The sequence below is a fragment of the Mirounga angustirostris genome, unplaced genomic scaffold (genome assembly GCF_029215605.1).
Source record: "Mirounga angustirostris isolate CCGP_5_RB_7025 unplaced genomic scaffold, mMirAng1.0.hap1 SCAF_6, whole genome shotgun sequence".
Taxonomy (NCBI): Eukaryota; Metazoa; Chordata; class Mammalia; order Carnivora; family Phocidae; genus Mirounga; species Mirounga angustirostris.
Genome location: NW_026991714.1, coordinates 98,305,436 through 98,320,723, shown reverse-complemented (window position 1 = coordinate 98,320,723; position 15,288 = coordinate 98,305,436). Strand labels below are relative to the sequence as shown.

The 15,288-nt window shown below is 36.2% G+C and overlaps 1 protein-coding gene across 4 annotated transcripts in view; it reads left to right on the top strand.

Moving 5' to 3' along the window:
- The window catches only part of SLC25A16 (solute carrier family 25 member 16), a 49,227-nt gene extending 34,226 nt beyond the window's left edge, over window positions 1-15,001 (top strand). For all 4 annotated transcript variants that reach the window (XM_045877952.3, XM_054508182.2, XM_054508181.2 and 1 more), the window contains 5 exons: window positions 3,288-3,409; window positions 3,703-3,769; window positions 8,989-9,151; window positions 12,622-12,690; window positions 13,257-15,001. In XM_045877952.3, coding sequence (XP_045733908.2) covers window positions 3,288-3,409; window positions 3,703-3,769; window positions 8,989-9,151; window positions 12,622-12,690; window positions 13,257-13,413 — 578 coding nt within the window. In that variant the 3' untranslated portion in view covers window positions 13,414-15,001. The remainder of the gene's footprint in view (window positions 1-3,287; window positions 3,410-3,702; window positions 3,770-8,988; window positions 9,152-12,621; window positions 12,691-13,256) is intronic.
- Window positions 15,002-15,288: the final 287 nt, after the last annotated feature.

Sequence of the window (15,288 nt, the reverse complement as noted above, 5' to 3'; positions counted from 1 at the left end):
TCTATTTGGTCTAATTTTTCTACATTGGATGTACATTTCTTTGGTATTTTACAAAAAATAGAAGATTTTTACTACATCAAAATAAAAAGGTTCTGGGGCTCCTGGCTGGCTCAGTGGGTAGAGTTGTGTGACTCTTTTTTTTTTTTTTTTTTTTTTAAAGATTTTATTTATTTATTTGAGACAGAATGAGAGAGAGAGAGCACGCACATGAGAGGGGGGAGGGTCAGAGGGAGAAGCAGACTCCTTGCCGAGCAGGGAGCCCGATGCAGGACTCGATCCAGGGACTCCAGGATCATGACCTGAGCCGAAAGCAGTCGCTTAACCAACTGAGCCACCCAGGCGCCCGAGTTGTGTGACTCTTGATCTCGAGGTTGTAAGTTTGAGCCCCATGTTGAGTATGGAGATTACTTCAAAATAAAATTAAAAAAATAAATAAATTGGGGTGGGGCGCCTGGGTGGCTTAATCCATTAAGCGTCTGCCTTCAAGTTGGGTCATGATCCCAGAGTCCTGGGATCGAGCCCTGCATCGGTCTCCTTGCTTGGTGGAGAGCCTGCTTTTCCCTTTCCCTCTGCTGCTCCCCCTGGTTGTGCTCTCTCTCTGTCAAATAAATAAATAAAATCTTAAAAAATAATAATAACAATAATAATAAATAGGGGTGCCTGGGTGGTGGGTCAGTGGGAGGAAGTCTGCTTGTCTCTCTGTCCCTCCCCCTGCTTGTGCTCTCTGCCTCTCAAATAAATAAAATCTTTAAAAATAATAAGATGGTGCCTGGGTGGCTCAGTGGGTTAAGCGTCTGCCTTCAGCTGAGGTCATGATCCCAGAGTCCCAGGATTGATTCCCACATTGGGTGCCCTGCTTAGCAAGGAGTCTGCTTCTCCCTCTGCCATTCACCCTGCTCGTGCTCTCTCTCGCTCTCTCTCTCTCTCTCAACTAATAAAATGTTTTGAAAAGTTAAAAAAATAATAAAAAGCTCTCTGTGTAATAAACTATCAACAAAACTAAAAGACAACTTACTGGATGGGAGAAGATATTTGCAAATGATATATCCAATAAAGGTTAGTATCTAAAATATATAAAGAACTGATATAACCCAACATAAAAATACCCAAATAATCCAATTAAAAAATAGAAGACATGAACAGACATTTCTCCAAAGAAGACATACAGATGGCCAACAGACACATAAGATGCTCAACATCACCCTTCATCAGGGAAATGCAAATCAAAACCACAATGAGATATCACCCACATCTTGATCAGAATGGCTAAAATAACTCAAGAAACAAGTATTGACAAGGATGTGGACATACAGGAACCCTCGTGCACTGTTGGTGGGAATGCAAACTGGTGCAAGACAATGGAAATTCCTCAAAAAATTAAAAATAGAATTACTATATGATCCAGTAATTCCACTACTGCGTATTTACCCAAAGAATATGAAAATATTAATTCCAAAGGATATACACACCCCTATGTTTTTTGCAGCATTATTTACAATAACCAAATTATGGAAGCAGCCCTAGTGGCCATCAATAGATTAATGGATAAAGAAGATGTGAGAGATACACACACACACACACACACACACACACACAGAGGAATATTATTCAGCCACAAAAAAGAATGAAATCTTGCCATTTGCAACAACATAGCTGGAGCTAGAGAATATAATGGTAAGCCAAATAAGTCAGAGAGAGAAAAATACCGAATGATTTCACTTATAGGTGGAATTTAAGAAACAAAGGAACAAAGGGAAAAAAGACCCAAAAAACCCTCCAAAACAAAAACCAGAGTCAACCATAGGGAACAGGGGCGCCTGGGTGGCTCAGATAGTTGGGCGTCTGCCTTCGGCTCAGATCATGATCCCAGGGTCCTAGGATCGAGCCCCATGTCAGGTTCCCTGCTTGGTGGGAAGCCTGCTTCTCCCTCTCCCTCTCCCACTCTCCCTGCTTGTGTTCCCTTCTCTTGCTGTGTCTCTCTCTGTCAAATAAATAAAATCTTAAAAACAAACAAACAAACAAAAAACTATAGGGAACAAATAGATGGTTTCCAGAGGGGAGGTGGATGGGGGGATGGGTGAACTAGGTAAAGGGGATTAGGAGTACACATAATCTTGATGAGCACTGAGTAATGTATAGAATTGTTGAAACTATATTATATACCTGAAACTAACCTATATGTTAACTATACTGAAAAATTTTTTAAAGGTAATATTTATTTTAAAAATAGATGATTTAAGGGACACCTGGGTGGCTCAGTTGGTTAAGCGTCTGCCTTTGGCTCAGGTCATGATCCCAGGGTCCTGGGATCGGGTCCCGCGTTGGGCTCCCTGCTCTGCGGGGAGCCTGCCTCTCCCTCTGCCTCTGCCTCTCTCTCTCTCTCTGTCTCTCATGAATAAATAAATAAAATCTTTTAAAAAAAATAAATGATTTAATTAAAATAGCTCAGCTGGATAGTTCATGCAATTTGAAAATTATATATTGATGAAAATCTAGAACTTAATACTAAATTTGCTTATCAGATTTTTATTCCTAAAACAAATTTTTCTATGACTATGAGCATTTATATTTTTATTATGTTTCATCAACAACAAATTTACCAAAGTACTAAAAAGAAAATAATGATCATGCTTTGAAGTTTAAAAAAAAAATGCCTTTATTTTATTTTTATAAGAATTCCAAGGGGCGCCTGGGTGGCTCGGTCGGTTAAGCATCTGCCTTCGGCTGAGATCATGATCCCAGGGTCCTGGGATTGAGCCCTGTGTCAGGCTCCCTGCTCATCGGGAAGCCTGCTTCTCCGTTTCCCTTTCCACTGCTCATGTGTACACCCTCACTCTCTCTGTCAAATAAATAAATAAAATCTTAAAAAAAAAAAAAAAAGAAAGAATTCCTTTGGTAAGTAAAGCATCTCTTCATTTTAGGATCAGAGATAGTAAATAAAAAGTCAAATATCTTGCCTAGTGCTAGAAGATAGTTTTTTCTTTCTGGTATCCTACCTGGGAATAGACAAGAAATAGAATTTAAAAAAATACTCATGATCCACCGATACTGTACTATTTTCCTGTTAATAATATAACTTCACAGTGGGAAGAATTTGAAAAGATTTTACAAAGTGACCCTTTGCTTACAAGGTTGTTTTTCAGCTGATGATATTATGATATAATTCTCAGTAAACTATCATTTTTTATTGCATTGTGTTTTCAACATCGCTGTAATTTGAGAACACTACTAATGATAGGAAGATACATATATATGATTTTACATTTAAGTTTCTACTTTTTTTTCAGGTATGACAGCAGTTATCTGTACTTACCCTCTTGACATGGTGAGAGTACGCCTAGCATTCCAGGTGAAAGGGGAACACACTTATACAGGAATTATTCATGCATTCAAAACAATTTATGCAAAGGTATTTCACATTTACTTTTCTCACCTATATTGTGCCCCCCCTTTTTTTTATGTACGCTCTGTGCTCAACATGGGGATTGAACTCTTGACCCCAAGATCAAGAGTCACAAGTTCTACTGATATTTTGAAGTTATTTAAACTCTTTTATGGTTGATATTAATAATAATTATGACACATCTATGTTTAAGGGTGGGTTCCAAAATAATTTTTTCATTGGAATGTAGGTTTTGTTTTTATGATGTTTTCATACTAAGCACAATATAATCTCACTTCTAATTTTTCTTCATTCAAAAGGAAGGTGGTTTCCTTGGATTTTACAGAGGCCTGATGCCCACTATATTAGGAATGGCTCCATATGCAGGTATTTTCAAATTTGGCAGAATCTTGATCTTTTATTCTTTTCTAAGAATGATTTTTAAATTTTAGCATTTTGTACTCAAGCCCCTATTCCATTTAGATTTATTTTTTTCTTCCTTAAGGATAACCATTTGATCCAGGACCATTTATTAAATAGCCCCTCCTTTCCCCAGTGATCTGCAGTGGTGCTTCTAAAAAAATAATAGAGTGCAGTTTTCTGAGTCTTTATATTTGGTAGGACAAGTCCGTTTACCTTATGCTTTTTGCTTTTTTTTTTTTTTTAAGGAATGTAAGAACTATAGATATTCTGCTATTCCATGCACATTTTAGAATCAGTTTTTGATACTGCACAAAAACCCTTGTTGGGATGTTGAATGTCTTGGACATTTTTGTTAGATATATTTATAGATACCATATAAGCTGTGTTGTGTCTTTTAGAAAATTACATTTCAGTTTACTGTTTGACTTAATTTTATATGATCTTATAGCTAGCCATTATTCTACTTATTGATATTATAGCCAGCCACCATGTTACTTGTAGATGCTTTGGGGTTTCTGTGTGGGCAATTCATATCCTGTACAAATAATATCATTTTTTAAATTTCCATTCTAATCCTTATTTCCTTATTTATTTATGTTTATCTTAGTTTACTGTAATAGCTAAGGACCTACAATGCAGCAGTGGATAGAAGTGATGATACTGGGCATTTTGGCTCCTTAATGATTTTAAAGGGACTATTGTAATACTTCTTCACTTAGCATAATGTTGATGTATGGCGTTAAGGAAGTTTTGGTAAGAATTTTTATGTGAATTGATGTTGAATTTTATCAGACATCCTTTCCTGCATTTACAGAGGTGATCATAAGTTTTCTCCGTTAATCTGTTAATATGATGAATGACATTAATAGATGTTCTAAGATCAACCCAAATTGGTTATGACATCATGACCTTTTTATATCCCGTTGAATTAAGTTTGCTAATTGTTTTTAGAAGTTTTACATCTGTATTTCTAAATGAGATTAGCTTGTAATTTTCTTTTCTTATAATATCCTTGTGTGGTTTGGGTATCAAGGTTATATAGGTCTTATAAATGAGTTGAAGAGTATTTCCTCATTTTCCATCTTCAGGAATAATCTCTATAAAATAATTAGAATTATCCGTTTCTTGAAAGTTTTCATTGTGGATGATTTTTAAATCCTGGTTTAATTTCTTAAATGGTTGTAGGAACATTCAGGTTTTCTATCTTTTGTGAACCATTTTTGGTAATTCATACCTTTCTTTTCCATTTTAAACTTGACCCTTTTGTATTAGTTTTCTTTTTTTTTGGCAAAAGAATTCCCTTATTTCTTCATATTTTTTTAATCTGTTCTATTGTCATGCCCCTTTTTTTCATTTTTATTTGTTTAATCAGTTATTAGATTTTTCAAAGAATCAGTTTTGGCTTTTATTTTCTTCTCTAGTCTACCTTTATTTTCCATTTCATTGATTCTTGTTCATTTCTTAATTATCTCCTTCTTCCTTAGGTTTATTCTTCAGTTGGATGCTTACCTCATTCATTTTCAACCTTTGGGTTTTTTTTCCCCTAATGTAGCCCCCCCCCCCCCCCGCCAAATCCTGCTTCAGCTGCATCCCATGAGTTTATTATTTATTGTTTTTGCTTAAAATGTGGAAAATTTCAAACATATTTGAAAGTAGGCAATAGTGTAATGAGCCACCATGCACCTAGCACCTACCTTCAACAACGATCAACTTACTACCAGTCTTTTTTCATCTGTGCCCCTAAATATTCCCTCCACTCTCATCCCAAATTGTTTTAAAGCAAATCCACTTTATTTCATCCACAGTATTTCAGTATTCAGCTCCTCTCTATGCTTTTTTTATAAAGCATAACCGTATACCATCATGAACTTTAAAAAAAATTTTTTTTTTTTTTTAAGATTTTATTTATTTACGACAGAGAGATACACAGCGAGAGAGGGAACATAAGCAGGGGGAGAGGGAGAGGGAGAAGCAGGCTTCCCGCTGAGCAGGGAGCCCGATGCGGGGCTCGATCCCAGGACCCTGGGATCATGACCTGAGCTGAAGGCAGACGCTTAACGACTGAGCCACCAGGTGCCCAAATTCTTTTTTTTTTTTTAATTTTGTTTATTCATTTGAGAGAGAGAGAGAGAGAGAGAGACAGAAAGAGCACAAGTAGGGTGAGAGGCAGAGGGAGAGGGAGAAGCAGAGTCCCCGCTGCTGGGAGCCAGACATGGTGCTCTATCCCAGGACCTGGAGATCATGACCAGAGCCAAAGGCAGACGCTTAGCCACCCAGGTGCCCCTAAAAAAGAATTCTTTTTTTTTTTAAAGATTTTATTTATTTATTTGACAGAGAGATAGCGAGAGCAGGAACACAAGCAGGGGGAGTGGGAGAGGGAGAAGCAGGCCTCCTGCCGAGCAGGGAGCCCGATGTGGGACTCGATCCCAGGACCCCGGGATCATGACCTGAGCCGAAGGCAGACGCTCAACGACTGAGCCACCCAGGCGCCCCAAGAATTCTTAATATTATCTAGTATATTCATGGTTCAAATCCCTGCCCCCTCCCCTTAACTCATAATTAGTTTTTGGATAGATCCAAGTTAATATTTCCTGGTATATCTTTTTTCATCCTTTTATCTTCTACTTTTTCGTGTCTTTATGTTTTAGGTATTTCTTTTGCAATCATTATATAACTGGATATTTTTAAAAATCTGGTCTGTAAAATCCCTAATTGCCAATTAGCCCACCTAATAGTTGTGATTATTGATAACATTTGTACTTGTTTCTATACTTTGCTATTTGATTTATACCTGTGGCTTTTCTTTTTATGTTTTCAAAAATTTCTTTCTTGTTCACTGATTTTTCTGAACCTTACCCACTATTTTATAAATGTATAAATTTATTTGCCTCCTTCTATGGTTGATGTTCTTTAATTATGAGCCCATTACTTGATCTTAATCTCCGAGTTTCAGATCCAGTGATTCCATCTTCTGCAAACCCAGTGGCAAGATCCATCTCAATAGCTTTCTGCTATTGGCTTCATTGTACTGAGTCACTTCACCTCTCTCATGGGCCCACAATTCCCAAGTGGGCTCCAGCTTATATTTTTGGAAGGCTGTGGTGCTGGGGTTTTTGGAGACCTTCTCACCCTTTTTGCAAGTCCAATAACAATGACAAAGTCATTCAGAATACCTAGATTGTGGGTGCCTGGGTGGCTCAGTCGTTAAGTGTCTGCCTTCGGCTCAGGTCATGATCCCAGGGTCCTGGGATCGAGCCCCGCATCGGGCTCCCTGCTCTGCAGGAAGCCTGCTTCTCCCTCTCCCACTCCCCCTGCTTGTGTTCTCTCTCTCACTGTGTCTCTCTCTGTCAAATAAATAAATAAAATCTTAAAAAAAAAAAAAAGGAATACCTAGATTGCTGTGTTGGAAGCAGAACTTTAAAATTTTTTGCTCTATTTTCTTCTTTAAATTTTTTGTTTTTAAAATATATTTTAACCTAATTATAGTGTATATATAATTTTGTTTCTTCATTTTCCCCCATTTCCCAAACATTTTTCATATATTTGAATACTCTTCACAAATGTCCTTATTAGTTGCATCATATTTCACTGAATACTATTCCACATCATTTATATATTTCTAATTTTTTCAACTTATATTTAACTTGCTATGAATTTCCTCATTGTGAGCTTTTTCAGATGTTGGATTAAGTCTTTAAAATAGATTTCCCAAATGTAAAAGTTTATGAATATTCTAAAATTGTATACCATCAATTCAAAATACTATAATAAGAATTCTGTATAAAGAATAAATGCAGGGACGCCTGGATGGCTCAGTCAGTTAAGTGTCTGCCTTTGGCTCAGGTCGTGATCCCAGGGTCCTGGGATTGAGTCCCGCATCCGGCTCCTTGCTCAGCAGGGAGCCTGCTTCTCCCTCTGTCTCCTGCTCCCCCTGTTTGTGCGCTCTCTCTCTCTCTGACAAATAAATAAATAAATCTTAAAAAAAAATGAATAGGGGCGCCTGGGTGGCTCAGTCGTTAAGCGTCTGCCTTCGGCTCAAGTCATGATCCCAGGGTCCTGGGATCGAGCCCCGCATCGGGCCCCTGCTCCGCGGAAAGCCTGCTTCTCCCTCTCCCACTCCCCCTGCTTGCGTTCCCTCTCTTGCTGTGTCTCTCTCTGTCAAATAAATAAATAAAATCTTAAAAAAAAAATGAATAAATGCATATATTGAGGTATTCTCCTAGACTGAATTTTTGTTAGTGCTCATTTCTTGTTAAGCATCATGTATATTTTAAATATTTTTTAAAATTTAGTAGATATCAAGTTATCTTTTTTTTTTTTTTTTAAAGACTTCATTTATTTATTTTGACAGAGAGAGACACAGCGAGAGAGGGAACACAAGCAGGGGGAGTGGGAGAGGGAGAAGCAGGCTCGCTGCTGAGCAGGGAGCCCGACACGGGGCTCGATCCCAGGACCCTGGGACCGTGACCCGAGCCAAAGGCAGATGCCCAACAACTGAGCCACCCAGGCGCCCCAGATATCAAGTTATCTTGAGTAATGTTTAGTTGATAGGATTGCTTGAATTCTATTCTTTATTTTGTTAATGTGAGACTTTAATGGGTCAATTATAAAATCATGTAAATGTTCAGCAAGCACCAAGTGCATGTTATTGATAATATTTATTAGATTTCACGTGTCTTGTGATCCAATATGAACATTTCTCTCATGGTCACAACTCTTCCTTGAAGACAAAATTAGACACTGAGTTAAAATAACAATTCTTTGTCACTCCTAAAGTTTTTGCTTTTATCTTACCACTGTCATTGTTATTGTGAATATCAGTTGTCATATATACTTGTAATTACTAATCATGAATTTAAGTTTTACTCATGTGAAACCTTAGAAAACTACTTAATTCTATTAATATATAAGGTGGCATTTATACTCAACTACTGCCTTTATTCAGTAAACTGAAGTATAAGTGTATGAAAACCACAGCTATAATTTTTATAGATGGTAATTTTGTCATCTTTAGGCTATTTATAAACATTAATTAAACCTTTTTCTTATAGAATAAGCCAAACATCAGAAATCAGGAAATGTATAGTTTGTTCCTTGAGTTAATTGTTTATTACGAAGAATGGTGTCTTTTCATGGTTAATGTAATGTTAAGCATAGTGGTGAATCTGTATTTTGTATTTCAGGTGTTTCGTTTTTTACCTTTGGTACCTTAAAGAGTGTTGGGCTTTCCCATGCTCCTACCCTTCTTGGCAGACCTTCATCAGACAACCCTAATGTCTTAGTTCTGAAAACCCACATAAACTTACTTTGTGGTGGTGTTGCTGGAGCAATAGCACAGACAATATCGTAAGTTTCTTCATTAACTTAATTCAATCAAATTGCAGTTTCTCAGTCTTGATTTTCAGCATTAATCATTTTAGTTTTTCTAATAGATTATTAAAACACAGGATACCTTGCAAAATATAAGCAGTAATTGAATACATTTTTCCAGATGTAGCACTTTAAGCATTTTATAAATAATTAGGTGCCAAATTGACCAAATTAGTTTGAACCCATCCAAATTCCTGTGGATTCATTTAAAAGAAAGACGGGTGCTTGGCTGGCTCAGTCCGTATAGCATGCGACTCTTGATCTCAGAGTTGTAAGTTCAAGACCCACATTATCTCTAATAGAGATTACTTAAAATCTTTAAAAAAATTTTTTTAAATGAAAGAATGAAAAAAAGACAGCAAGCTAGAAAGAATTACTGTGTATGGTCTTTACCCTGGGCACCTGGGTGGCTCAGTCAGTTAAGTGTCTGCCTTCGGCTCAGGTCATGATCCCAGGGTCTTGGGATTGAGCCCCACATCGGGCTCCCTGCTCATCGGGGAGCCTGCTTCTCCCTCTCCCTCTGCCTGCTGCTCTGCCTTCTTGTGCTTTCTCTCTCTCGATCAAATAAATAAATAAAATCTTAAAAAAAAAAGGAAATGTTTAAAAAAAAATATGGGGCGCCTGGGTGGCTCAGTCGTTAAGCGTCTGCCTTCAGCTCAGGTCATGATCCCGGGGTCCTGGGATCGAGCCCCACATCCGGCTCCCTGCTCTGCGGGAAGCCTGCTTCTCCCTCTCCCACTCCCCCTGCTTGTGTCCCCTCTCTCGCTGTGTCTCTCTCTGTCAAATAAATAGATAAAATCTTAAAAAAAAAAAAAAGTATGGTGTTCACCCATATTTTCTCATGAATTTGCCTTTATGAGTTTCTGAAATTTGAACCATTTGTGTGTGTTTGTGTGTGTATAAGGAGGCACTTCTCTTGCACTAAATCTTGAAGGCCACCTTTGTGCCAGACAGTGTACTAGGCTTTGGGACATTTGCTGAAGGAAAAACAAAGTTATTGCCTCAAAAAGCCTATATTCTTATTAAGACAGTAGCAATACAATGGAATTATATATTAATAGAAGTTGTAGTGGGAATATAGATAAAGGTATTACTATATTGTAATTGGAAAGGTGATTTCCAAGAATTCCCCAGCCCAAGAGAGATTGAGTAGATGAGATCAAAAGAGGCTGGAACACTAAGAAGCAGGAACTTCTCAGGAAGAAGAAGAAAAGCTTTCTGTGACTGAGGAGTATCCTGAAAAACAGGAAGTAGTAGTGTCACAAAGACAAAAAAGTATCCCATGGAAAAGAAAAGTCAAAGTAAGATAAGTACCAAAACATAAAGTGTTCATTGGATTTTACAATTAAGAGTCACTTTTGCGAAAGCAGGTGTGTGTGGAAGCAGATCATAGGAGGTTGAAGGTTAAAAAGAAAAGGTGTATGGTTTACTTTTGGAAACCTGACTCTCGAACCTTGCTCATTTGCAGAAACATGATCACCCTGTAGCTACCTGATTCTCTTCTTGCTTTTACTGCCTTTTTTCTTTACTACTCACTTCCAATTTAGATCCTTAAAATCTTTCCCACTTCTTTTCTTAAACTGTATTCTACACCTATAGACTCTTACCAAATCCAAAGGCTCCCTCTCAGTTCTTTTGCTTCCTTCCAGTTGTCCTAGTTCTGGGTTTTTGTAACAGTACCCTCTCTTGGCAGTCAACCTTTCTGGCCTTCCCTTTTCAGGTGTTTTGCTGATTCATATCCTCCTCTTCCTACCTATTCATGCTGATTTGTTAAAGGCCCAGCCTGACCTTAGTCCTCTGCTCTTCCCATAAATATCTAGGATAGCTTATCTATCTTTATGGTTTCAATGGTCACTTCTGCACAGATAACAAATTCTATTTAAATCTTCATTGCTGACTCTCCATTACTTCTCTAGCAAGTTCTTGGATGTTTCTACTTGGACTTCTGCCATCAGTGCAAACTCCATAGTTCAGATACTACTTTCTTGTCTTCCTCTTGGTGACAATCCTCAGCTCCTAGCTTTCCTATTTGTTACTGATAACCATTAATCTTCTAGCCCTGGTAATACCTCAAAATCAATTTTCATATTGTACATTTCCAAGTATCACTCTGTCTTACCATGTTTTACTATAGAACACTGCCTAGCGTGCTTTTTCTTTCTTACTATTATTTCCCATGTTCTACTCCTTGTACCTGGTCTTCTTACCTTCTCTCCTTTCTACTAACCAATTCCTTGTACTCACATACATCTTTTCCTGCTTGGAAACCAAATCCTTCAGGTTGAGGTTTTTGTCCCTTAATTCTCATAAAGTTTCTTCCTCTTACCACGCTCCTTAAAAAATAATTCCTGGAGATGCTATTGAAATGCATATGGAGCTTCAGTGATTGGTTAATGTTATTTCTTAAGCTGTTCGGTTTAAAAAACATGGTTTCTTTTCAATTATAACATTTCATTGTAAATATAAACATATATAAAAGTATATCATTATTTTTGTCATATATCATTTAGGTATATATTATGTACCATGGAGATCTTTGAATAAGAAAGTAGAAAGCAGCTTGTCACACTGGAGAATGTCTCTAAGACTCAATTTATTAATGTTGGGATAATAGTACCTACTTCATGCAGTTGTGAAGATGGAGTGCGATAGTTTATGTAAATTGTTTAGCATAAGACCTAATACAAGTAGTCAATATTAGCAAAATAAAAGTAATTTAAAAAAATCACGTGGGGTCCCACTCCTAAAAGAGATTACTTTTGTATATTTCATTTTAGGTAATTTTTTTTACATAGAATTTTCTCTGTCTTCTAAATGCAATATGTATATTGTTGGTTTTTGCCCTTAAAGAAAAATTTTTGTTAGTCTACTGTATACAGGGGGACTTGCTGAATACTCTTAGAGTAGTGGTTCTCAACTGGGGGTGATTTTGCCTCCAGTGGACATTTATTTAATGACAATTTTGATTGTCACAGCTGAGGGTATGCTACTGGCATGTAGTGGGTAGAGGCCAGGGATGCACTTAAACATCCCACAGTGCACAGGATAGACCCCCACAACTAAGAATTACCCCCACAACTAAGAATGTTAATAGTGCCAAAGTTGACAAACCCTGTCTTAGGTTCCAATAATGAAAAATACCCAGTTTGAATCTTCAGAAAGTGGCATTTAATTTGGTCTTGAGGAATGAATAGAACTCTATATTGTAATGATGAGAGAGAAGAATTATCTAACCCAATGGAACCACATAAGCAAAAGCAAGACCTTTGTATTGCTATTTAATTTATTCATGTGCTTATATACTGACTCCCAGATTCGACAAAACAATAAAGGTATAGGAACACATTCTTTTCTAAGGAAATAATATATAGGGCTTTGTATTCAATAACTGTTGCGTAGAACACTAAAAATCATTTTTAAGTCTTTCTGCCTTTTTCTTCTTTTAGCTACCCATTTGATGTAACTCGTCGGCGAATGCAGTTAGGAACTGTTCTCCCAGAATATGAAAAGTGCCTGTAAGTTCTCTATTTGTCATTGTTCATTTTCTTTAGGAAATGTAATGTTTAAATTAAGTAGGGAGATAGGACTGCGGTCTTACCAGTAGTCCAGGTATTATTATGAGATAGTGTTGCTAGTAAATGTTACAGGCATAGTCCAAACAAAATAGATTGTACTAATGAACCCGGCAATTTGGTGCATAATGCTTATACTTGTTTGGAGTGAATTGCTGCTTTATTGTGATTGGGATTGTTTTTACACTTGCCTTCCAAAAGCTATTCAAGATGGCATTTTGGCTTCTTTTAAAAATGCTATTATGGTGGCGCCTGGGTGGTTCAGTGGGTCAAGCATCTGACTTCACTCAGGTAATGATCTCTGGGTCCTGGGATTGAGCCCTGTGTCCATCTGGGCATCGTGCTCAGTGGGGAGTGTGCTTGTCCCTCTGACCCTCCCCCTACTTGTACTATGTCTCTCTCTCTCAAATAAATAAATAAAATCTTTAAAAAAAATTCTGTTACGGATCCTGAAATTGTCTCTTCTTGAGTGGGTATAACAGTGCCATCGTTTAACCGTTGTCTTTCAGTACCATGTGGGAGACTATGAAGTATGTCTATGGACACCACGGAATTCGAAGAGGATTGTATCGTGGTTTATCTCTTAATTACATTCGCTGTGTTCCCTCTCAAGCAGTGGCTTTTACAACATACGAACTTATGAAGCAGTTTTTTCACCTCAACTAAAGAAAATCATGATTTCTTTTGCTTAATAATATCTCAGAGGGAGAAATAAAATGTTACTTTAATTTTGGGAGGAACATTACTTGAAGGGGATATTTGCCTTGTCACAGGAACCGCTGGTTTTTTAGTACTTGATTTTTTTTTTATTCATCACAAATCAAAAGTGCTTACTTGTGCTTTTTGATGCCAAAAGTTATACCTTAGAACATTGAAAAAAATTCCTAAGCTGATGCTGGCTAATCAGTTAGGTTATTTGAAACTGTTTTAAAGTGTTATTTGGAAGTAGAACTAACTTAAAATGGGATTCAGGAGGTTGCCATTAGCTTTATCATGCTTTAATTCCAAGCTTTAATTATAATCATGATTTTCAAAGACTCTAACATTGGTTATAGGCTTGGTTATATTGCAGCAGAATGATGAAAACTGAATTTTTAAGTTATATAAAACATAGCTTGGGGGGGTGCACCTGGCTAGGCCACCCAGAAGAGCATGCTCTTAATCTTGGGGTCATAAGTTCAAGCCCCACTTTGGATATAGACATTACTAAAAATTAAAAAATTTAAAAAAACCCTTAAAAACACGTAGGTTAGGTGCCAGCATTGAAGATTATTCTTATTATCTCTTTTCTCATAATTCTGCTCCACTGCATAAAAGGACTGACACTTTTTCTTTTTGTTTTTAAATAAAATAAATGTTGTATTTAAAAATTAGCCTTGTAGAAACTCAACAATAAATGAAGAATTTTCAGGTATTGCTCATATGTTATTACTAGGTACTAGGTACTATCACTGACTTAAATTTGTTTTTAAAAGTCAATGTATTTCCCAAAGGCAGTAATAATAAATACTGAATATCTTTGCTCTCAAAACAGTTAGCATTATAGATTTGTTTTTGTTAGGTGATTTGGTATACACTAGAAAATTTATTTAAGTGGAGTGTGAAGTACCCATTAATATAGATGTGAATGTCAAAGAATGTTTTGAAGGTATTTTGTCATGATACATCAACTAGTTCTTCCATGTAAAATAATTTTAGTGCAATATAACCTTTAGAAACGTAAGACACGATTTAATTGCTATTCTTTATATTAAAATGGTTTAAAATATAAGAAGTCCATTTATTGTGTTTAGAATACTTTTTATCTTTTATTGTAAGCATGACAGAAATGGGAAGGGAACAATTATAGTTGTCCTCAGAAATAGTGATTTGTAGAATTGATGTGATTCTTCTTGATCAATGCAAACTATTTTAATTGTTCTGACTTTATAATTTTTTTTATTGAGGTAAAATTGACATATAACAATATATTAGTTTCAGGTGCACAATGTAATGATTCAATATTTGTATTTACTGCAAAATAATCACCATAATAAGTCTAGTTACCATCTAATTGATGTATTAGAAAACTAAGCTGAAGGTGTTATTTCTGCTTCAATTTTAATTTTGTTTGCATAAAAGATTTTTTGTTATACCTTGGTAAAAATTAGATGAACTGGTTTCATTTTCAAAGTCTTTATTTTAAAATAAATATGTATCTTTGTATGATTTGTAAGTGTACCCACAGGTAGAAATACATGTGTTCTTAAAACTATTTTGTATATCTTCATTTCTGGGCTACATTGTAGCTAAGTATTGTTATCAAATCTCAAGATAATTTAAATGTATGAAATAAGTATCTCATGTTATCAATAAAAGAGGACTGCGAATATTTTTTTAAATAAAAATTTGCATTCTATGTCAGTTATAGAATACATAGGATATTAAAAATAAATTTTATTCATATTTTGGCCATTATTTCTCTTTTTTAACTATTCACATTATTAAAAAATATTCACATTATTGAAGCACAAATGCTAAACATAAGTAGTCAGAACAGAA